The sequence below is a fragment of the Anolis sagrei genome, chromosome 2 (genome assembly GCF_037176765.1).
Source record: "Anolis sagrei isolate rAnoSag1 chromosome 2, rAnoSag1.mat, whole genome shotgun sequence".
NCBI classification, from domain to species: Eukaryota; Metazoa; Chordata; class Lepidosauria; order Squamata; family Dactyloidae; genus Anolis; species Anolis sagrei.
Window position 1 is genome coordinate 117,458,601 of NC_090022.1, and position 25,341 is coordinate 117,483,941.

A 25,341-nucleotide genomic window follows, 5' to 3' on the forward strand; every position below is an offset into this window, starting at 1 on the left:
AAACGATATATAAACACAGGTGGCCATATCCAAATGGAAATAGTATTAGGATCTCAACGTGCCTGGAAGGGAATCCGCAGACTAAAAATACCTCCTCTATAACAGGCAACGTCCCTGTAATGGTCTGAGCTGGCAGAGCTTCCTGCAGGTCACGTGACTTCTATTCCTCAGGAAAGCCCTGTTCTCAGTGGTCAACAAACATCTACTTTTACAGCCGCTGGAACGGAGCCTGGAGCTCCCGCAGAGCGGTGGGAAGGGCGGAAGTAAGCCGTCACTCCGTAGGTGATGTCAGCCTATCAGAGCTCGCGCCCTGCCGTCGCAGGAGAATGTAGCCAATCCAAGAAAAGCTTATTGAACTGTGCCCGAAGTCACACTCATTGGTAATCTGGGGCAAAGCGGGCTATTTGCCAGTAACAAGGATGGTGGTTCTAGTGGTGTTTGGGGAGATAGAGTAGGATTGCCTCCGGGTGGCCCCCGAAGTTGTTAGAGAACCCCCCCCCCCCCAGTTTTATGTCCTGGAGCCCAAAGGAGGGAGGCCTCAGGGGAAATCTGGTGAGTAACTTTCTTCCAGTATTCTTTGGGGCCGGTGGGGAAGAGAGTTGTTTGGAGTTGGGGATCCCCGCTGCCAACTGTTATGCCTCATTGCTGTTCCCTCATAAAAGTTAGCAGTGTGAAAAGCTGGAACGAGTTCCTCTGCTTGTGATGGTCGTGTAGAAGGAGGATTTCAGCAGTTGTGCTTTGTCATGCAACCAGGCCACAAGTAACACTTCTACCCAGACATTCAAGGCAGAGGAGCCCTTCCAATGTCCACTCTGGCAATCCTTCAAGGTGTGTGAATGGGGTTTCTCTGAACATGGAAAGGATACCGTGTGACTGAGGCCCCATCTACACTGACCATTTAATGCACTTTTAAGCTAGCTCCAGACTGCAGCAACCAGGCAGCAAACTCCCATAAAAGTGTGTGAATGGAAGCACTTGAGGTGCACCAGAGCTTGGTACCATCACCATTTTGGCTTCAGACTGATTCTAGGATTTCCAATGTAATAATCTGCAAAGCAAAACCACTTTCTCCAGCCACAATGCAGAATTATAGCAGTTTATTATTATTATATTTATTTATACCCTGCTTTATCTTTCCTGCAGGAGACACAAAGCGGCTTAACATAAAAGCATCAGCATACAATTTAAAATATACAAATATGCAAACATGAAAACAGGATTAAATATAAACCATATTAAAGAATTCCCAGTTAAAAACCATTAAAACATATACAGAGTTTGGCACCACTTCAACTGCCATGGCTTAATGTTACAGAATTTTGGGATTAGTTTTGTGAGATATTTAGCCTTCTCTGCCAGACAGCTCTGCTGCCACAACAAACGATAAATCCCAGAATTCTGTAACATTGAGCCATGACAGTTAAAGTCAAACTGCTATAATTCTGCATTGTGACTGGACTTGCAGTCCCTTGCCACGAGAGACCAAGGCATCGATCACCTGAGGTCTCGTGCCTCATAGGCAGAGACAGTTCTGGCCTTTTGCAGCAGAGTTAGTCCCTTCCTCCTACTGCATGCACCTTTTATATTTCTGGTAAAGGCCTGCTATGGCTGTTGCAGGAGTCTGGAGCTTCTGTCTTCTGACCGGTCTATTTCATTACAGTGTTATTAGGAGCAAGAGGTTACAAATTACATCAGCTGGTTAACCCCACAGCTGTGCGATAGAGCATGGTGACATTGTGATGCCTGTCAGAGATGCTTTGCACTCCTATAGTTGGGCTAAGTATTTGTTGTTGTGTGCTATCAAGTGATTTCCGATGCATGGCAACTTGAAGGTGAACTTATCTCAGCGTTTCCAGGGGCTGAGATGTATGACTTACCCAATGTCCCCCGGGGGGTTTCCATGGATGAGTGAAGAATCAGATTCTGATCTTCAGAATCACAGTTCAATTCTCAAGCAAAGTGGAATAATGTAGGAAAAGGGGAAGATTACATTACAGATGGATTGATTTGGTCAAGGTACTCATGGCTGCTCTGAGTCTGCAAGATCTGAGCAGGGCTGTTGATAACAGGATACCATAGAGATCCTTATAAATGGGAGCAGACTTGACAGCAGTTAACAACAACAAATACTGTATTATATAAACGTGTCCCTAGTTGCTTTGTGCCAATTTGCTTTAATAAACATCAGTATTTAAAATTTTTGTTTTTTAAATCCAGGAACCTATTTGCAATCTAGTTTTCTATAAATATTGGAATATTTCTTTGCAGCTGAATGTCCTTTTGACAGCTTTCTGCTCCCATTCATCTGAGTAGATGGCACTTAAAAATATGCGTCAAGGGTTGTTTAGTTGGACTGATTAGTGAGTGACTGTGTCTAATCTATTTATTTATTTACTATATTTATACCCCATCCTTCTCACCCTGAGGGGGACTCAGAGTGCCGCATATAAAAACATAGAATAAAAATATAATGTACAGTACAAACCACACAATTAAAGCATATAAACATTAATACCAATTATTTAAAACCACACAGTCTAAAATCATATTGTCATACCTAGTAAATTTTAATCATGAATTTTAAAATCACATATTTTGTTTTAATCTTTTTTCTATGAATTTTAATATGCATTTTAAAGAAATATCTACATTATGGTTGATGACACAGTATGAACTAGTGGTTAATACCAAGCTTGCCTATCTTGGTTTCTGTGTTCTGTGGGATGCATTTTATTTATTTATTTATTTATTTATTTATTTGCTATACTTGTATACCGCCGTTTCTCAGCCTAGCCGGCGACTCAACGCGGTTTACAACAACTTATAACAAACAACAGTATACAGTTTAAAAGCATAAAAACACGATCCACAATACATATATCAATAAACAATCCAATTCATCTCTTGACTAAAATCGCGATCCAGTTTCGTCGTCCAAATTGCCAGTCCTTCAATTATTACACTTATTGCACTGAGTTAACCGAACGCCTGCTCGAACATCCAGGTTTTTAGTCTTTTCCGGAAAACCATCAATGAGGGGGCTGATCTTACCTCCATGGGGAGGGCGTTCCATAGCCGCGGGGCCACCACAGAAAAGGCCCTGTCTCTCGTCCCTGCCAGCCGCACCTGTGAAGCAGGCGGGATAGAGAGCAGGGCCCCCCCAGAAGATCTTAGGGTCCTGGTGGGCTGATAGGCTGAGATACGTTCAGATAGGTAAGTTGGGCCAGAACCGTTTAGGGCTTTAAAGGCCAGCGCCAGCACTTTGAATTGAGCCCGGTAGCAGATCGGCAGCCAGTGGAGCTGGTGCAGCAGAGGAGTTGTATGCTCCCTGCGCTCTGCTCCAGTTAGTTTGGACAGACTCTAGCCTTTTCCAATCTAGTTAGTGCTAGCTAGATAGGACAAGGCTAAATCATCAGCTCCACAGCAGACACCAGTGCTGCTGTACTTAGAATTAAAGAATTTTAGAATTAGAATTAAAGTACTTAGAATTAAAGAATTTTGAGCTCAGGAGGTTTTTTTTGGGTTTTTTTTTTTTTTTTGCGTGCCCAAACTGAATGCAGCTCACACCCTTTACCAAGTATGCCTTTATTCGTTTCAGCCACACACAGGAATGGGGATGCCTCTTTTTAAACGATTGGAAGCCAGAAATTTTTGCCAGTCTATTACATTAACTGAGCTCTACCAATATATCAAGTTTTGTTTTCTTCCTGTCCTTATTGCAATACATTTATACTTTCAGTGGTCAAAAAGTTGATCTTAGGCCCCCTCCACACAGATGTATAAAATCCACATTGAACTAAATTATATGGTTGTGTAGACTCAGATAATCCAGTTCAAAGCAGATATTGTGGATTACCTGCCTTGATATATGGCTGTGTGGAAGGGCCCGTAGTAAGAATGTGGCATTTTCGTTCTATGGTGATGATCATATTCTGGCATGAATCATTCGCACTGCTTTCTTTTCATCTCTCTGGAGAAGTATTTTCTCCTCCTGGGATGCGTCTCGCTTAGATGACTGTTCCTTGGCACTGTCCTATGACTGGCTTCTTTTAAAGCAGTGTTGCTTTAAAAAGATTATTTAGAATGTAAACTTGAAATGCAACTGCAGAAATAATAGCTTGATCTGATTTTAGATTTTGGAGCAAAAGGTCACAGACCAAGAACAGTTGCGCTTTTACTGCTATTCAAACTGGCACTTTAAGGCTTATATATTAATATAAGGCTTACATATTAATATAATATATTATAGTATTAATATATTACTCATGTGCTGTGCTAATAATACATATAATATATTGTATACACATATAATATTGATAATAATATTATAATGTAATACAGTATAATACTAATAATAATACAATATAAGAATTATATATTTTATATGGGAATGTATGTTACTAATATTGTGCTACGCTAATTTTATATATATATATATATATATATATATATATATATATATATAAAACAAATAACTTGAAAGCCACTCTGAGTATCCTTCGGAGCGAGAAGGGTGGTATATAAATGTTGTAAATAAATATATAAATATTCCCAGTTATCATGAATAAGTATTTTTGACCTCATGGGCTAGAGGGAAGCTATAAAGATTGTTCAGTGTAGGTAATTTTGTGACTAGCGTTTTTTTTTTATTACATATTGGAAGGAATTCAGAACTATATGGGCTCTTTTACACTGCCATATAATCCAGAATATCAGGGTAGATAATCCACATAATCTGTTTTGTGCTTGATTATCTGAGTCTACACTGCCAGATAATCCAGTTCAAAATAGATAATCTGGATTTTATACAGCTGTGTAGAAGGGGCATAAATTAGACTGTAGTCCTGTCAGTTCTTACCCAGGAGTATGATGTACTCAGTGCACAAAAATGAGTTCTGTATACACATGCTACAAGATCACTCTATTACTGGTGAGTCTGAGAGAGAATGATCTCCCAAGTTAAAAATAACAGCAGACAAAAGGATTTGAACCTATGTTTCTCACATCTGAAGCGAACACCTGGCATAGTAAGAATTTGCTGGCTGACGTTATCCTTTCTGTGTAGTAATTATAAATGCCGTTGATGAGAGTGTCATATGTACATGATGATTAAATTAAAAGAGTGGTTTATCATTTAATCTTTCATATGTATTTCTTCAGAGCCTGTGGTATTGTTGGCTTCCCAGCATCTGATTAAAAGGTTCTAAGACTCTGGAAAGGAGTCGGGAACGTGCTGTTCTCCAGGTGTTGCTGGATTGTGACTCCCATAATCTCAGCAGTGGCTGCTTTAGTTAGAGGGTCACACATTTCTCCACTCTGCTGTAGGTTATTTAATATTCTCCTTACAGTTGGACAATGGATCTTCTGCTTAGTTTAAGATTGTCCTGGATTTACTCATTGAAGTATGGCTGTGAGTCAGATTTCCCAGAAGGTGAGCATGTTATCTTTTTAAGCGACATTGCTATCAGTGCTGCAAGAATAGAATATTGATTCCCTTTGTAGCCTTCAGCAAAAATCTGACTTAAATTACTCACTCCCCCCACCCTGCATATGAGTGGAAAATGCTTTCCACATACTAACACCCTGCTTCCTTGGCACCAGTGTGTTGTGCTACAGAGGTACTGATTCAAGTTTTGTGGTTAAAACAAAGCACACAAACATCTTTAGATGGACACTAGTAGGCAGAAGTGCTGCTGCTGCTTATTTCTCAGTAGTTGCTGGACTTGTATGAACTGAACGATTTGCTAAATATAATTGGGCAAAGTATTGCCGGTTTGTCACATTGCTGTGTCTGCTTTCATCTAACTAGCATGCATAGATTTTCCAAAATGTGGGATGGAAGAATTAAAAATATTTAATTTGAAGAGGAAAATATAACAAGATATTATATTGGGGAAAATTGTTGAAACATTTTACTAAAGTTCAATTTATTTATTAGAAGTTAAGCAATTAGAATAGAAGCACATGATAACGTTTTGGTAGATGCCTTGGCTTGAGGCGGGGGTGGAGAAAAGCCAACTGTGTTTCTAATGTCTTTTGTATAATTTTTTTTATTATTTTTAATTTCTAAAGGGTGGGCTACAGGGGTGGGGAAGGTTGCATTTTAAGCCAAATAAAAATGTTAAACAAAAATTTATAAACACACAAAAATGAGTTCAACTTTCCTACAGGATTTCCTGTATTGGAGTTGGCCTTATTTGCCTAAAGGCCCCGTTCCACTCTTGTGATCCTATAATGAGATGCGAGTATACTCAGCAAAATTTAATCCCTATGAATTCTAAATAGAGAGAGAGAAAGGTACAAAATACAGTGTGGTAAAAACTATCCTATTTTGGTTATTTTGTTCTTGTGTCACATTTTTCTTCCCTTTTGTATAATAGTGTGGTAAATATGCTTGGGGATCAGCTTTACAGCTGTTCTAGAAATGGGAATTGCTGTAGTGATAGATCTTACATATTAATTGGTGTTTCAGAATATCTGAGCAAATCTTAAATCTACTGAAATCAGATTTCTATAGTATATTGAAGTCTGCCATGAGCTGGAAAACATGCATGCATACAAATATAAAATTTCCTGGTGTAGATTAAATGATGATATGCTGAAAGGAATGGAATACTGAATGGAAAAGTGTTAGTTTTAAAAAATGGCTAGTCACATATGCCAAATAATCTTCCCAGCATCTGATTAAATAAATAATAAATAAAAAATCTTGCAAACCGATTCATTGTGATGGATAGGTTGAGACTTTCCTCATCTCTCTTGTATTTCTCCTCTTCTACCTTTGGTGAAGCTCCCTGTTGCTTGTTTACTGCAATGACTTGGTTATTGTTTTCTATGTGCATTTGTTCAGCTTTGTAGAACTATCCTGAGATGGAGGCTCAACCAACACCTCTATGCATTGGCTCAGAGTGGAGAGGCCTGTACAGAGTTTGGGAAGAGGCTAGGCTCTGTTTATTCACAGATCAGAGGTCCCACAACCCCAATCCAGGGAGAATGATGACATATAAGTAAATCTAACTCTGTGTATGAACTAATTAAATCCAGGACAACCTGAAGATGTAATAACTAACTAAAACCAACTGCTATGTGCTGCTTCCATTCATTTTTTTAGCTGGTTGCTGCTTATTGACTTCAGGCTGGCTGTGGAAAAGAAGCTCCTTTGCCAAAATCCAAGAAAAATAGTAAATGGAATGGTTGGAACTGCTTGTTCTCTGACATAGGTGTTGGAAATAAAATTTGAGGTGTTGTGACTCAAATATTAATGGCTGTCAAAAAGCATGGCTTGATTTTGAGGTCACATTTCAGAGACAAACTGTCTTGCTGCAATGCAGGCTGTGTTCCTACCTTGCATAGCTGTCTCCCCTCCTGACCTTCTCTATCAGTGCTGCGTCGAGGTACTGCCAGGAGCCAGGATTGTACTGAAGGCTGGTTGTGTTTTTGTTTTCCCTGAAGTACTTTGCATTTTCAAAGTACTTTTTGTTTTATGGATTGCCAGTATCAACATTTTCAGAGAGGAGCCTTGCTGTTTTGGTGCTTCCAACGCATTCCTGACTTATGGTGATTGTAAGGCAACCATATTAGGGTTTTTGTGGCAAAAATTATTTGGAGGAGGTTTTCCATTGCCTTCTTCTGAGGCTGAGAGAGTGTGACTCTCCAAAGCTCTCCCAGTGGGTTTCATAGCCAAACACACCCTCCTCCCTGAGAATGTGGTTGGAATGCTATAGGTTTAGGTTACAGCAAGAGTTTTTTCTTTTCATTCAGGAGACATGATCTGAATTTCTTGTTGTGTTCTGATTCTCAACTAGTGATAATCATTTTCTTCCTTCACTCAGGGAATGGAAATGAACGGCTATGGGGTTTCTTGTTGTTTTGTTACCACTGTGTGCTAAAATAACACAGAATATTACAGTGTGAAATGCTAAATGTTTGCACCTTTGATAAAGCATGTGTATTATATTTCCACTTACCTACTTGATTTTTTTTGTGTAAAATTTACCTTTGTATATTTTTTCCTATTTGGGAATCATGCAACTTGCTGCTGGATAGTTGTGAATTAACACCCCCACCTCACCACATCTATCCTGGTTTTAAATATAAACTAAGAGTTCAAGAATCATAGCAAATATTTCAATCCATGTAAAATAAATAAAAATAAATGTTCATTGTTGGCATCTGAGAATTGTGGCCCTTTTTTTTTTTTTTGCTGGTGACTATAATACCCACTTGAGGATGTTATACTGTTCATATTTCAGTCTTTAATGAGAAAGTATTGAGACTATAACATTTCATATATTTCTTTGGGGTTTTTTTTTAGATTGAGTTGTTGTCAAAAAAGAAAAATGAATAGTGTATAACACATTTGGAAGTAAACTGGTGCCTATATCAGCTGGAGCTGTCCAAATAAGACAGTGTATGTAGCTAATATAGGTCTGCTTTACTTGTGGAAATAAAAACTTCCCTTGTTACTCAGAGATCCATCATTCTCTAAGACTGATTACATTCTACCCCTGACTTGGGTATTTAGCGGAAGATCTGACTTGGGCATCTTGCAATTCTATAGTAGCTCAGGAAGAGAATGTGGTTGGAATTTGACTTGTAGATCAAACAACACAAGTAGGAAAACACAGCTATGCAGGTAGTCGTGGTTAATTCCAGACATAGTGAAATATAAAACTGCTAGGAATTTAACATCTTTCTGTAGACTTTCCAACCTGAATTTATTGGTCAGACATACAGCTAGGTCTGTAGTTACCTTGTGGAAGAGAATTTCTTGTGCTTTTCGGAAAGCAAAAGAGTTGCTACTATGGGTTCTATTAGAGATTATCTGGCCAGGGACCTGGTTAGAGATAAAAATAGCAAGATAAGTGGTCATCTGTTACAACTAGCTCTATCACATGCCTTCTGGCTGGCATTTGAGCCTTCCACCTTTGCAGCACCAGTTCTGTATGTGTTAAGAAAACGTATCAAATGCCAAGGTGTTAATCATGCTCTAATCTATGTGAAACTCTTTTCTGCCGTAGAAAATGGTCTTTTCAGCATTTAGGCTAATGAATCTTAGTTACTGGAGGTGAGTTGCCAAAAACATGTGCACTCATCTCCTGTTTTTTCTTCTGCTTATATCGGTTGTTATCTTAAATTCTCCATAGTGCTGCTTTCCAATAAGAAAGAGTAACTACTATCTCTTTTGTTTTCACAGATGATGTAACTAAAACTCTCCTAACTAAACTGCATACCTTATCTGATAGAGGACTTTTCACAAAGCAGTACTTCTGATTTCCTTGGTATGTTCTGTGCACTGAGCAACCATGGACTCCAAGCAGAAGTGTCAGGTAATCTTTCTGATCGTGCATTACTTCTTGCACCTTTTTGAGCGTCTGTAACAGATGTGGACAGAGTTGAGACTGTCCAAATCTAATGGTTTTTGGCACTCTTCTCACTTTTAGCCACTGTGCACAACTGTACACACTCTCACACACACACATATATACATACATACAGTATATATATTTCTTACATTGATTTGCATAACAGTATTTGTGTAGAATATAGATGGCTGTTTTGTGGCCTTCAAAGTATTTTGAACTGCAACTCAGGACAGCATAACAAACATCCTCATAGCAGGATGGGTGTGTGTGTATCTGTGTATGCAATATCATCATAATTGTTGTTGCAGGGATGATGATAGTTGCAAAAGATTAGGCAGTGACATGTGAATGGGACTGAATATAAATCTAATGACATATGATCTTTCTGGAGGAATTTCACAGTGGTGCTGCATCTAGTCCAGTTTGATGGTGAAGATATTTTCACTTGGATATGATATGCAATTGGAAAAGAAACATACAGATAAATGGAGTCATGAGAGAGAACTGGAGATGATGATATTTGAAAAGAACAAGATAAAAGTTTTTAGTTCACAACTTCCTCTTGAATCTAGATAGCCAATGAGAATTCTGTTGCCTTTGATTCTACAAACAGGTTAGATGAAGGCTTTTGTTTGTGAGTGCATTTGGGAATTAAGTTTTATTCATGATGCTGTCTCCATGGCTTCTTGTCCAGAACGTTTCCAGCAAGATGAATTTATTTGGAAGTTTCTTTGGAAGAGTAGGACTATGACACTAATTGTTCAACTTTTACACTTTGTTTGCTGTGCTGTAGTGTCCCAGACACACAATTTATTAAGACCCTTTATCTGATCAGTGTGGCTTGTGAAAATTATGGAGGAGCTCAGTTTGTAAGTCAAATTGTCCAAGTGACGGATAGGAGAATGAGTTCATGGCTAGTAGTATGAAAGCAGGTCTCTTATCAGATCTAGCTTGTCATTACTCTCTTGAGAGAGGTGGCTTATTCTGATTAAGTTACCAATCATACATTCTTGCTGACAGAGGGAAGACAACTGCCAAGTTATCTTCATGTCATGTTTTTTTAAATGAGATGTGGCAGAGATCCTGGATTGAGAGACAAATTGCATATGTGTAATTGCAATAGCCTTCTGTTCAATCCCACATTTTCTTCCCAGTACCTCTCACACACACACAAAATAGCCATTTCCTCTCTGGTGGAAAACAAGGGGAACTACTTCAGAAGTGTTGCACTGTTGTCAGGATATGCAATGGCTGAGTAGTCACTCAGCCATTGCATAATTCTCAATGGGCTCCAGAGGGCTTCTTGGAAATCCCAAAGAATGCTTGTCACTGCCATTCAATTGCAGGAACATAGTTAGGTGCTTCTCTGTTTCTCCTCTCACTCACTACCAGCTAGAAAAATGCTATATTTAGTGGAAGGTTCTTTAGCAGGAAAAAGATGTGACTTGGGGGGAGGATTTTGGTTATAGAATTCCAACATTAACAAAGAACAAAAAGGAATTTATGATGGCATAAGGTACACTGGTCCCATTGCCACTCACAAACTGTTGCCAGCCATGGTTTGGCAATTGCTGTTATGTGACAGTGGAAGGCATTTGCTTGGGCAACCAGAGAATGCAGGGGTTAGTTGTGGGGAGAATAATGTAAATTAATGTAAAAAAGGGAAGAACAAGGAAACAGTGGGGCCTCTGCATGGAGAAGGTGGTAAAATGCTAACAGGGAATAAGGAAAAGGCAGAGCTGTGCAACACCTTCTTTGCCTCAGACTTCTCCCAAAAGGAAATCAGTGTTCAACCTGAGCAATAGGGAGTGAACAAGGTAATAGGGAAAATGCAACCCAAAATCGGTAAAGTAGTAGTCCAGGAATACCAGACAACTCTAAATGAATTCAAGTCTCCAGGGCCAGATGAACTGTATCTAAGGGTATAGAAGGAACTAGCAAAAGTCATTTCAGAACCACTGACAATAATCTTTGAGAATTCTAGGAGAACCGGAGAAGTCCCAGCAGATTGAGGAGGACAAATACTGTCCTTATCTTCAAGAAGGGTAAAAAAGAGGACTCAAGTAAATACTGTCTAGTTGGCCTTGCATCAATACATCATTAAGGACACGGTCTGTAATCACTTAGAAAAGAATGCTGTCATCACTAAGAGTCAAAATGGATTTCTCAAAAGCAAGTCATGCCAGACTAATCTTATCTCTTTTATCGATAGAGTTACAATCTTGGTAGATACAGGAAATGCTGTGGATGTAGCGTACATTGATTTCAGTAAAACCTTTGACAAGGTCCCCCATGATCTTCTTACCAACAAACTAATCAAATGTGGGCTAGGCCATACTACTGTTAGATGAAGTTGTTATTGGTTAAGCGACTGAACCCAAAGGGTGCTCACCAATTATTCTTCATCCTGGAAAGTAGTGACTAGTATGGTGCCAAAGCGTTCAGTCCTAGGCCCAGTATTGTTCAACATCCTTATTAATGACTCAGATGAAGGTTTTGAAGGAATACTTATCAAGTGTGCAGATCAAAATTTGAAATGACCTTAACAGATTACAGAGCTGGGCCAAAACTAACAAAATGAATTTAAATGAGGAAAAAATGTAGGATACTTCTCTTTGGCAGAAACAAAATGCATAGATACAGGATGGGTGACACCGGCTTGACAACTGTCCATGTGGACAAAAAGTTGAACATAAGCCAACAGTGTGATGCAGCAGCTAAAAAAGCCAATGGGATTTTGGGCTGCATCAAAAGCAGTATAGTTTCTAGATCAAGGGAAGCCATGGTGCCTTTCTAATCTGTTTTGGTCAGACCTCACCTGCAATACTGTGTCCAATTCTAGGCACCACAGTTTAAGAGATATTGGCAAGCTAGAATGTGTCCAGTGGAGGGCGATTAAAATGACCAAACATCTGGAGACCATGCCCTATGAGGAGCAGCTTAAAGAGCTGGGTATGTTTATCCTGTAAAAGAGAATGCTGAGAGAAGACATTATCGCCATGTTTAAATATTTGAAATGCTGTCATTAGGAAGAGGGAGCAGGCTTGTTTTGTGAGACTAGGACCCGGAACAATGTGTTCAGATTACCAGAAAGGGGATTCCACTTGAACATTAGGAAGAACCTCCTGACCCTAACAGCTGTTTAACAGTGGAACTCTCTGCCTCGGAATGTGATGGAAGCAAGCTCTTTCTTTGGAAACTTTTAAACAGAGGCTGTATAGCCCTTTGTTGGGGGTGCTTTGGTTGTGCTTTTCCTACATGGCAGGGGGTTGGACTAGATGACCTATGTGGTTTCTTCCAGTTCTATGATTCCAATACTGTTGGGGATAAAGTCTCCCTTCCTGGAATGTGTCTGTAGTTAGTTTACCGAGGGCAGATGAAAGAGGATCTCTGTCAGGAGTGTTTTGAATGCAATTTTCCTGCTTCTTGGTAGGGGGTTGGATTGGATGGCCCATGAGGTCTCTTGCAAATCTATGATTCTATGATTCTAGGATGTGGCTACAACAGTTGATCTATTTCTGTCCCTTTTCTTCAGAGGGCTCCCTCTTTGTACAATATGGAGTGTATCATCTGCTCTTGAACAGGGCAGTGTGGAACAGCAATAAAATTGCAGGAGAAGATCAATGGCAAGCTAACCACTGCACAGGATGCAGTGTTCTGTAATACAGGATCACCATATAGAGAGATCCTTATTCCCCTTTTGTTTGTCTTTTTTTCCTGGGCAACTGACACAAGCAAGAACAGGTTATACATCAGGAGTGGCAAGTTTGTGGCCATCCAGATGTTTTTGGATGATGACTTCTGTCAGCTTAACTAAAAGCTAAGAGTGATGTTGTAAGCAGCAATCTGAAAACGGGATGGCCATGAATTTTCATCTGCTGTTCTATAGCATTTCTTTCTAAAGGAATCTTGAAATTCCTCCTTTGGAAAACATAGATTTAGACGATGTTTTTCATCCTACTCATAGCACCCACATCTAAAAGAGCCTTTCCCCAGCCTATACTCTAGACATGTGGGACTCCAGTTCCCACCATCTCAATACTAGTCATGTTGACTTGGGATTATGGAAATTGTAGTCTAACACATATGGAAGTACAGAGTTGTACAGCTTGCCTTGGTCTATTTGCTGTTTGCAAAGGTTCCAAATCTGCACTAGACTCTGCATTTGCTCAGTAGAGTGTGAATGCTTCTGTGCATTAACCACAGCAGGGTAGCTTTTTACTTTGAAGTCTTGATGGATGGGAAAAACATAGTAGTACAGTATCTCTGTCTGGGTAGTTGACACACTTTGCCATTGAATTATGGACTTCTTCTGCCCTACTAATCTAAGAGGAGTAGAAGCCACATTCCAATAAAGATAGCCATGCTGGGTAATAATGGTTGAGTGACCTACTTTAGTATTGATCAGTATGAGACATGTGGCAATTGCTACTTGTAGGAATGTTTTCATAACCTCAGACAGGGATATGGTTGTACGTGTTTGTTTCAGAACCACTGAAACGTAAAAACGCTTATGCCATTGTACAACATTGAGTAAGTCTTTATGAAGACAGAAGCACTTTGCTATTACTTAGGTCAACAGTGACCATGTTCATGAAACCGTACTCTTGACATGAGTGGCTGGCTCATACTTGATGTAGTAATTTGTTTTCCATAGCAAAAATAGGAATTGCGAAATGTATGTCATGATATGTATGGGTCTCTGGAAGTCAAATACATTGTTCAAGGTATAAAGTATAAAATAGTTCCTGCTTCATATGATCAATTACTTGTAGTATGTCTTTGCTGTACACTGTATCTATCTACATTGCAGGCCTTTTACCGTGTATATATTCCGGACAGGGCAGCTTTGCCATCCATTTTCTGTCACAAACACTAAACTTGACATCCTGTCACCATTTTATGCCTTGTGTGGTTTTTCTCCCTGTTGACAGCATTTGCATGTCACAAGTCATGATGTGGTTAGCTGAAATTTGCCATCTAGTGATGTTGAAATCTACTTCTGCTAGCCAGATGCAAACCACAATCTGAACTTACTTCTTACTGTTGGTTTATGCATTCTGGTTTGATGTGATATCTGAACTTCAAACTATAGTTTATTCCCTAGCTGCATACCCTGAAACAAGAGCTGGTAGAAAGGGCAGGGCACAAACCAACTGTAAATGGGTCAGAGAAGTTAGATCTTTTGGTTTTATTTTTTTGTCTTAAGCACCAAACTATGATTACAATAAACCATGGTTTATCTAAAAGAACTTATTCATCAACTCTTTGCCCTCAGTACTCATTTTGTATTTCTCTTTCGCCAGAACAGAAAGTCCTCTATTTCAGATCTTCTAGTTGTCATTCAGTGGAAAATTTTGGTCTGAGCTTTTCAGACTTCAGGTGGGAGATCTTCTCATTTACAGAGTGTTTCAAAATAATGGACTCAGCTTCAAAGTAGTATGTTTCATGATGGCAGCATATTACAATTACTCAAAAAGTTACCAACGGATTAATGAGTTATAAAGTTATATTGCACTAACCATTTTGATCTAGAAACAAATCTTAAAAAATAACTCGACAAATGGAGAGTATGTCATCAGGCCTTGTGTTGTGAGGTTGCCTTTTGCGAATGGCTGGGTCTAGGGGCTGTTTGTGGGCTGGGAGAGGCATCTGGCAGGAATCATTTGAAACTCTGTGCCCTACTCTTTCAAGTGCTAAGAGTTTAATTCATGGGCAGTTAATGGTAAAAGTGCAGCAATTTTAATTTGGGTCCAACTTTTTGAAACACTTTGTATATCTCTCCCATTCACTCCTTCAGGTAATAATAGCTAAACAACCTTCCACTAGGAACTCAAGGCCTGTGAGAAAGTTTCTTGTTTAGTCTTGAGATTCTAGTTTTCAGTGACTTTGAAGTCTTTCTGAAGGAGAAACATCCAGTCCCATGAGTTCTTATTTGCCACCAGAAGTTGTGCTAACCAGGTAACAGTTTTCTATCTTGATGAATTGCTCCTTTTTTGGGGTGGGGGGGGGGGGGGAGAGAGGGATGAAAACATGCTGGTGTGAAAAAAGGGTGGAGTCCTTTTATTTCTTTCTAGCATTTTGATTCTTACTTAATGTTAAGGAGTAGCTGTTGATGTATACTGTGCATATTTAAAACGTGTTTTAAAATGCTAGACTTGTTCTTTCACGGTGTAGACCACAGGGATAATAAAAGAAGATGTAGGTGGTATTTGGAAGGGGAGTTTCAGGAAAGCTGTTCTGCACCTGTCAGGTCATTGCAGAGGCTGAGGTTTTGAATGTGTGTTCTTTAGTTTCTGTCATCTGCACAAATCCATTGGCAACAGTGATTGAGGATAATTACTTTTCAGATGTGACGTGGCCCGATACGCAGTCCTGGTTAATATGCAAATACAGAAGAACAAGAAAATACTCTAAGAAATTTCTGAAATTTACTTTGACTAATTACCATATCCATACCATTTATAATCTGTTATTTTTTTTCTTCCATATAGCATACTTTAGAGTCAATCTGAAGGTGTCAGAAAGGGCGCCTTTTTTGTATGTTCATGCCAAAGCAACAGGATAAGCAAATCGCTACTCTTCAGATTTTGGAGTGAAGCTGTCACCTTCCTGCAAAACCTCTCCCGTGTTTGTGTGTGTGTGTGTGTGTGTAGGGTGATGTTTTCCTCAGACCTGGAAACTTTCATTAGTTTTGTAGTAGACCTTCCTCTCCATTACACCAGAAGTCAGTATTTGGCCACTTCTTGTTTTGATTCCATCTACTTCCTCAGTATTCGTGTTTTCAGAGATAATGTGGCCATGGTATATCTCAGAAGAGATAAATTGTTCTGAATTCCTGGAATTTGTCTATGCCAAAATGACACAAAGATCGCAAGTTCTCTTTTTATGCTCTTCCTCCTGTCTGTCTTAATCCTGGTGCTTTGTGCCTTTTAAAGCAATGCAATGGGATTTCAGTTCCTGTTTTGAATCATGCCTTCAAGTTAACATGTGCACTCAGACCAGGCATGTAGGAGATCTGATGAAATTTCCGTAATTAGCTTCTCTTTTCTCAGTAATTGTATTTTCCTTGTCGTGTCATCTGTGAAATGCGCACCTATGGGTTTTCCTGTGCGCCTGCGCAGCAATCCGGAACATTCTATCAAATTAAATCAATTTTTAATGATTATTTTAAGAATATATGTAAGCCCCACCCATCCCCCGCCCCCCCCAGTATATATGCCGCCAAATGTGGCTTGACCGGTAGTTCCTTTTTCCGCGCTAAACTTGCAGCATCTATGAACTTCTTCTCTGACTTATTTGACCTATTGGATTCTTCTCCCTCGATTGCCTACCTTCTCCACTCCGACCATGGACCGGCTGACGACTCTTTTCAGGCTAGAATATCTTCCCTTTATTTTATTTAAAAAAAAAAAAGAAAGAAAAGAAAAGAAAGAAACTGCTCAGCCTGTGGGGCTAATCTCCCGAAGGCTGATAGGCATACTAAATGCCTCCTTTGTTTGGGAGAGACTCAAAATTTGGGAGAGACTCTGCTAAAGCCCTCCTCTATGAATGTGCTTTGCCGCTGCAAACGGCTCCCTTCCTCACCCAGTCCTCCCCTTTGCAAGAGCCTTTTCAGCCTCCCTCCCCACATGTTGGGGATAGGCGTGACTAAACTACGGCAAGTGCTTCCCTAGCGGAGCCAGCCGCTGGAAGAAAGAAAGAGAGAGAGAGAGAGAGAGAGAGAGAGAGAGAAACAAAACCCTCAAACAAACCATGAGGTGTGCTAAATCAAAGGAAAAAGCAAATAAATCAAAAAAGGGACGGCAACTCACTGGCACTCAGCCCTTGAGTCCCCCTGCACTGGAACCGTGAGGTCTGCTAAATCAAAGGAAAAAGCAAATAAATCAAAAAAGGGACGGCAACTCACTGGCACTCAGCCCTTGAGTCCCCCTGCACTGGAACCGATGCCCCAGTTTTCCCGGTTCCATACTCCAGTTAAGGAGCCTCCCCCAACTATCCTCCAAATGGAGGATCCCTCCCCCCTCCTCCCCCTTGAACTCTTGGCTCCTCATCTTGAGCTAGAAACTCAGCCTACAGCCGATCCTCCCATTTCCTCCCCTCCCCTTCCTGCCAGCCAGAGTCCCCGGTACCGCGGGAGACTCCTCCCTCCATCCATCCCATTTCATCAGCACAGCCCTCCCGGCACCGCTATTGCTCTCCCTCTTCTTTGCCAAACCATCCCTCATATAATCAAAGAGTTGGAAGGGACCTCATGGGCCATCCAGTCCAACCCCCTGCCAAGAAGCAGGAATATTACATTCAAATGTAATATTACATTCAAATCACCCCTAACAGATGGCCATCCAGCTTCTGTTTAAAACTTCCCCCATCCCTCCTCCCAAGGGGGCTCATTCTCCCTCCCCTGATTACTATATATCACAACAAAGGCTTCAATGCTCATCCACCGGATAAATACCCACAGCCCCCACATACACCTCCTCCTGCCACACTCTCTCATCCTCCAGAAGAACAAACTGAACCACAACCTCAGCCATTTATTCAGGATCCCCTCCCAGACCCTGACCCCTCTCCACAACAGTTAAGAGGATTTCATAAATTCTCAGCCCTCCTAATAAGACTTGCCAGAGCCCTCAACCTTTCTGCACTAGAACCATCAGATACAATTGCAGACTCATGTCTGTCCTCTGTTGAGCAAGAAACCCCCACATCCACTGTGTTGCCCACCTTGCCCTATCTTCTCAAAATTTTTAAAAAATACAGGAGCTGCTGTGCCTATGGTTCCAGCAACTCCTAAAGGAACAATAATAATAATAATGAAATAAAATTTAAATTGAAAATAATAATAATTTTTTTATTGTATTGATTTCTCTTCAGCTTCATGGCTATCTAAGATGCCCAAGCAAACTCTATACTAACAGATGCTCAACCAAAGCCTATACAGAAAAACCAGACTTTCCCTTCTAATAAAGAAAAAAGAAAATAAAAAATAGCACTCCATGGCAAATAAACAAATAAATAAAAATATTTATTCCCCAACATGCCTTTTTCCATGCATAGCCCATTATAGAGCCTATATGAATGTCTATAAACTTTTCTATGAAACAAAACCTCTCCTTATCTAGACTTACTCTCTCCATCTGAACAACCTTTGGCTAAAGCCTTTAACAGGAAGCTCTCCTGTTATCTGGCCTTCAAAAGACCTTGCAAAGCACACAGCTGACACCTCAGTCAAACTCATAGCAGGCTCAGTGGCCCTTTGTCGCCATGCCTGGTTTCGAGCTGCTATTTTTTCCCTATCTCAATACACACTTATTGGAGACTTCCTAATGGATGAAGCAGGACTCTTTAATCCTGAAACTGACTCACAACTACAACACTAACACAAGATGAAACAAATAGTCTACAAGTATGACCAGCAGCCATACACCTACCAACGCCAACGCTGGGGCTCTTATTATTACCGTCCCCAATACTACAACAGACCTTTCAACACTTCCCTCTATAGAGGACGGCAAACACCATATGCCCCCTCTACAACTTTGACACGACCCCTTCTTCCCTCCAGAGGTCAGTATCGTGGTATCAGACCCACTAACAACAATAACTTCATTTTTACTATAACGTTAACCACCCCCCTTCCCCACTCCAACTCAACCACTTACATATTTAGACAGACTACATTACTTCCTACCGGCTTGACAGACTATTACTACAGACACCTGGGTCCTGGACATAATTGACAGAGGATATGCTATACAATTTGATACCTACACCCCTGTAGGAAACATCTTCCTCACCCAACCTTTCCATACCATCTGGAAAGAAATTAACTCTCTACTTCACAAAGGAGCTATTTTCCCCATACCATCACATGAAGCCACCTCTTGTTTCTTCTCTCGCTACTTTCTAGTAGACAAAAGAGATGGAGGACTACGTCCCATTTTCGACCTTGGGAAACACCACGTAAATTCCGCATGGTCACTTCCCAACATACTCCCCTTCTATCCAGAGGAGTCTTGCCTAGCAACGGTGCATTTCAAGGATGCTTACTTTCGCATCACAAATAGGCAATCACACTTCAGATTCCTAACTTTTACAGTTCAACATAACAATTTTCCATTCAATTCTCTTCCATTTCGCTTATCACAAGGACCTTGGCCTGGTCATAAACCAAGAAAAATCTCTTCTCTGCCCAACACAACACATCCAATTCATACGAGCTGTCATAGACTCCAGGATGCAGAGAGCCTTCCCCCCAGAAGACTGCCTCTCCAACCTACAATGAGCCATCTTCAACCTCTTACGCTCCCAAGCTCCTCTGCTTGGGCCATCCAGTCTATCCTTGGTCACATGTCTTTTACTACCAACGTCACTCCATACACCCCTTTTTGGATGAGGTCCCAAAACATTTGATCCTCTCCGCGACCCCCAGTCCCGGGTCCTACACTCCCCACACAGTGTCCTCCAGTCCCTATCATGGTGGACAAAAGAATACAATGTTCAATCGGGGATGCCATTCATCCAACCCCGTCCTTCTATGTCCCTCACAACAGACGCTTCCAACTCAGGCTTCCAACTCACTCAAGGACTTCAAAGTCAGTGTCCATTGGTCCCCTCAGGACCGCCATTTTCCACATCAATACCCTCGAGCTGATGGCGGTGGAGAAGCTCTTCATGCTTTCACCCGCATTATATCCAACCGCATGGTCCAAATTGTAACCGACAACACTGTGGTCAAATATTATATCAACAAACAAGAGGAAACACGCTCACAAACACTACTCTGCATTTCGACACGCTTATGAGAATGGTGCATTCAGAGAAATGTCCTTCTCACGGCCATTCACCTCCCAGGACAGGACAATACACTACCAGACTCCCTGAACAGATCATCCAAAAACAATCACAAGTGGCACCTCCACCCCAAACAATTCAAACCATCACACTCAATGGGGCAAACCCAAAATAGATCTCTTTACATCACCACTAAACAATCACTGCCCTTTTACTGCACAAGACTCCGCCCCCATGCACCCCCAGGCTATCTCGGAGACATCTTCCTATTCCACTGGACTCCAGGTCTACTCTACCTCCCCCCCCCCCCCATCCCCAATCATAACCAAAATAATCCAGGACAACTCGGATTGCATGCTAATCACCCCTTGGTGGCCCCGGCAACACTGGTTTGCACCACTCCTCCAAATCTCCAACAGGGAGTTTCTCCACTTCAAACCAACTCCGGACCTTCTCACTGTAGAGAACGGACTGGTACTTCACCCAGACCTCCAATCCCTCCGCCTGACGGCGTGGATGATTAGACCGCGTTAAACCAATCAGAGGAAGTATCACGTATACTCCTCGCTGCCCACAAACCAGCAACCAAAAAGTCCTATAACTATAAATGGTCCCTCTTCAAGCCATTCACAGAAACAGCAGGGCATGACCCAAATACAGGCCCAATGCCCATGATATTAGATTTTCTAGTCCACCTCTCTGATAAGTGCTCCTCACTCTCCTCTCTAAAATGTTACCTATCAGCCATCTCATCGTTTAGAAGGAAATTGGGTTTACCGTCCCTTTTTCAAAACCACTTTGAAATATAGGTTTTTATAACCTTCTCAAAGGTTATAAAAACATCCACCCTCCTACCTCCTTTCCCTCCCCCCAGTGGAGTCTGTAATTAAGTTTGTCACAACTATCAAAACCACCTTTTGAACCCATGGCCTCCAATCACATTCTCACCTTTCGTGGAAGACAGCATTCCTGGTGGCCGTCACTTCCACCAGAAGGGTTAGCGAGCTTACAGCCTCCGGTCTGACCCACCTTATATTAGGTTTCACGAGGACAAAGTTGTTCTCCGTACCGATGTTACCTTTCTCCCGAAAGTAGTCTCCTTTTTTCATGTGTCACAAGACATAACTCTCCCAGCCTTGTTTTCTTAACCCATCATCTCCCCTAGAAACTGCCCTTCACGCCTTAGATGTCAAAAGAGCTCTCTCCTTTTATTTCCATAGGACATCTACATATAGAAAATCCCCTAAGCTCTTTTTAAAATACAGGAAAGACAAATTAGGCTACCCTGTTACCTCTCAGGGGTCAGCCCCTTGGAGTGTCTCAACATTCCGCCTAGCCTACCAATTGACAGGCAAAGATCCACCTACTCACCTGGTGGCCCATTCAACCTACTCTGTGTCCACCTCCCAGGCTTTTTGGCGATGAGTGTCTCGTTAACAGATCTGCAAAGCAGCTACCTGGTCTACACCATCTATTTTTCCTTCTCACTACAAGTTGGACATACAAGCGAAAAAGGACGCCGCCTTTGGCAGAGCTGTTCTCTTTTCCTGTGTGGCATGACCCGCCTCCAGGCCAGTAGCTTGCTAAGTCACCCATAGGTGCGCATTTCACAGATGACACGACAAGGAAATATAGGTTGCTTACCTGTAACCGTATTTCTTTGAGTGTCAATCTGTGAAATTCGCACAACCCGCCCGTCCTCCCCACTTGTCATGCCTCTAACCTGGCTGCTGTTTAGCGCCGGGGAACTACCGGTCAAGCCACATTTGGCGGCATATATACTGGGGGGGGGGGATGGGCGGGGCTTACATATATTCTTAAAATAATCATTAAAAAATTGATTTAATTTGATAGAATGTTCCGGATTGCTGCGCAGGCGCACAGGAAAACCCATAGGTGCGAATTTCACAGATTGACACTCAAAGAAATACGGTTACAGGTAAGCAACCTATATTTCTTTGTAATCGGTCTGTATTGGGTGAGGGGGGGATACAAGAAATCCCCCTGTGTTTCAACACTGATTGCAGTACGTCCCATGGCCAGCTATAGTCCTCATTTGTGACACACAACACAATGAAAAATTCATTCAATTTCAGGATGGATGGAATTCAGTTTTGCTATTTCATATGTGTTTCACAGTTTTCAGATTTTGTTTCCAGATACAGTATATCTTGTTACAAGCTCTTCGTGTAAATGTTTGTTAAAAGGTTTGCATATCAGAAGTTGAATATGCTGTATTTATGTCTCCATATTCAGTGTTTATACAATATTTTGTATATATTGATGCGCTGTATAATACTTATACAAACCCTGTACTGCAATTAATAACACCTTTATATGTACAAAATGTTGTATATTGTGTTCCCTAAAGCCATTGTGTTTTACCTTTACCTTTATTTCTCCCTACTACTCCCCTAACTTTCTTTACTAACTTTTTTCCATTTGCTCTTGCACCTCATATGAGGATTTGGGGCCTTTCACTGTACGGTTTAACAAAGATCACTCCCCATTGCAGCCAGGTGCCTGAAATAAACTTTCTTTGCATGTTCACATGGACTTACATTCCAAAAATAGATGCAGCATAGTTGCATTGTTAAGATACATATAAACTTGATCTCCAGATAACGGAAATTGGCATTTTAGGGTTCAAAATTGATTCGCAACCTTGCAAGAACAGCCTTTTTGATAGGCCAAGCATTTTGTATGGTGTGGATCCTTATTGTCTGAATGATATTTTTTGTTGTGCAGATTCCTCAACCATCCTTAGTTTCCTGCCCAGAAATCTGCTGTTTCCATTATCATTTCCAGCTTAAGTTTTCTGATTTCATATGATCCTGTGCCTATTCGGGTAACTGTGATATAGGAAAAGGAACATTCACAAGACCTTGTCCAATGTCTGAGTAGAGAGGTATTGCTGCTGGAGGCTGGAGATTAACATTGCCTCCCTATCTTTCAGGTGTCTGAAAAGGCTCCAATGAATGCCTTTTGTCAGTAAACACTCAAAGAGGTTTACCAATTTGTTTGTGGTTTCTCTTTGGACACTCCTGCTGTTCTGTATCCTGCGTTGCCTTGTCTCTACCACATTGCCTTCCATTGGTTGCAGCACCATTTTCCCTATTCTTTCTCTTCTGGGTCTGATGGCACTTTTCTACCTCACTTGCTCTTGATCGGTCCATCCAGGGTTCAGGCACCTGTTTAATTGGCAGGTTCTTGCACAAAATGCAAGCCAGCAGTTTCTTTTTTTTTTTAACTTAACACTACAGAAGAATATGTGAAGTAAATATGACACTTGTCAGGATACACAGTCATGGGCAAATGGAAGGCAATTTATTTATTTTATTTATTTCAAATATTTATACCCCGCCATTCTCAACCCCCGGGGGGAGGGGATTCAGGGTGGCTTACATCCGGCAACGATTCGATGCCTCTGTATACACATAATAAAATACAATAATTACATATAAATAAAACATTATATCAATTCACTTTGAAACTCTTTAAAACATTACAACCTGGTGGCCTAATCTAAGCTGAATTCTGTGATGAGAGACTCTATCAGAAGCTTGTCCATAGTCTATTTCCATAGCGAATTGTCATAATTACCTTTGTTGTTGTCAGCGTGTTACCCGAAGGCCTGGTCCCACAACCACGTTTTTAACTTATTTCTGAAGGAAAGGAGATATGTGGATAACCTAATTTCACTGGGGAGTGAATTCCACAGGCGGGGGGCCACCACCGAGAGGGCCCTGTCCCTCGTCCCTACTAAGTGCGTTTGCAACAGAGGCAGGGCCGAGAGCAAGGCCTCCCTGAGGATCTTAAACTCTGAGGTGGGATGTAGAGGGAGATATGTTCAGACAGGTATGCTGGGCAGGAACCGTATAGGGATTTATAGGTCAAGACCAGCGCTTTGAATTGTGCTCAGAACTGGACCGGCAGCCAGTGGAGCTGACATAACGGGGTGGGGGTGGTATGCTCCCTGTATGACGCTCCCGTAATCTAGCTGCCGCCCGTTGGACTAGTTGGAGTTTCCAAACGGTCTTCAAAGGCAACCCCACGCAGAGCGTGTTGTAGTAATCTATTCGGGATATAACAAGAGCATGGACCACCGTGGCCAGATCAGGCTTCTCAAGGTATGGGCACAACTTTTGGAATTCAGACCTTTGTCTATAGGCCACTTTCAATGTGAACAGAAGTAGAAATGAATGATTTAAACTCTTCAGGTATCGCTTCTCTATCCTTTTATATCTCATTGTAAGGAATGGTTTCCACATCCCTTGTTCCTTCCCATGTGGCATAGCTGTCACATAGGAGTGTCCTCTCTGATTTTCTTCTTTTGTACTGACCATTTCTCACATACAGACTTAGGTGACCAGCCCCAAGTAAATTGAATTTTTTAATGCTTGACCCATTATCCTGCAAGTGGTGTCTGCTAGGAAAGGTGATAATAACCTACACTGGAATGTACCCCCTTACTGTGGGGGAAAAGATTGGGCTTTTAATGAAAGGAAAAGGACCTCTGTGAAGTAGGGATTTTCTGAGAACTTCCTATGTATGGGCCAGTTGGGAATTGTGCAAGTCTGGTGAGTTTGCGAGTCTCAGCCAGACGGATGAGCATGACTTCCCAACTGGCCTCATTCATGCTGCCTGCCTCTGGTGTGCAATGCCTGCACTGTTGGGCATTTTGCCCATGAATGCGTACCTTCAAAACGTACCTTCAAAACTGAGGTGTGCATTACATTCAATAGTGCATTATGCTCGAGAAATACGGTAAGCATACTTCATCAGGTAGATCTGTGTTAGACTGAGTCTGTGAAAGCTTATACTACGAACTTCTTTCTCTCAGTCTCAAAAGTGCTACATGCTTCCTTTGCATACTGATTCAGAGTAACACATAAGCGCTCTCTCTCTCTCTCTCTCTCTGTGCATTTGTGTGGAGAAGGGGCTATAAATATGAAAGCTTACAAGTCCTAACTCCTGGAGTGTTACCATTTCCCCTTTTCCTGGTGGTGTCCCCTTTACAGTGAATAGCAACTATGTTTTAGTTGCCTAATAACTTAACAGGAATTGTGTCTGGAAATGAGGATAGTGTTCTCTCTCTCCCCCCCTCTGGAATCTGTGCCATGCAAAATAATTTGTTCCTTTGTGCAGTTAAGGAGTGTGTTGTCTAGGAAACATAATG

At 41.2% G+C, this 25,341-nt stretch overlaps 1 protein-coding gene across 3 annotated transcripts in view; it reads left to right on the forward strand.

The window, feature by feature from the left end:
• Nucleotides 1–382: 382 nt before the first annotated feature.
• The window catches only part of TMEM94 (transmembrane protein 94), a 102,697-nt gene continuing 77,738 nt past the window's right edge, over nt 383–25,341 (forward strand). For all 3 annotated transcript variants that reach the window (XM_060764691.2, XM_060764692.2, XM_060764693.2), the window contains exons 1-2: nt 383–552; nt 9,197–9,329. Coding sequence is in view for 1 of the 3 variants with exons in the window: in XM_060764693.2 (XP_060620676.1) it covers nt 9,306–9,329 (24 nt within the window). In the remaining 2 variants the exon portion in view is untranslated. The remainder of the gene's footprint in view (nt 553–9,196; nt 9,330–25,341) is intronic.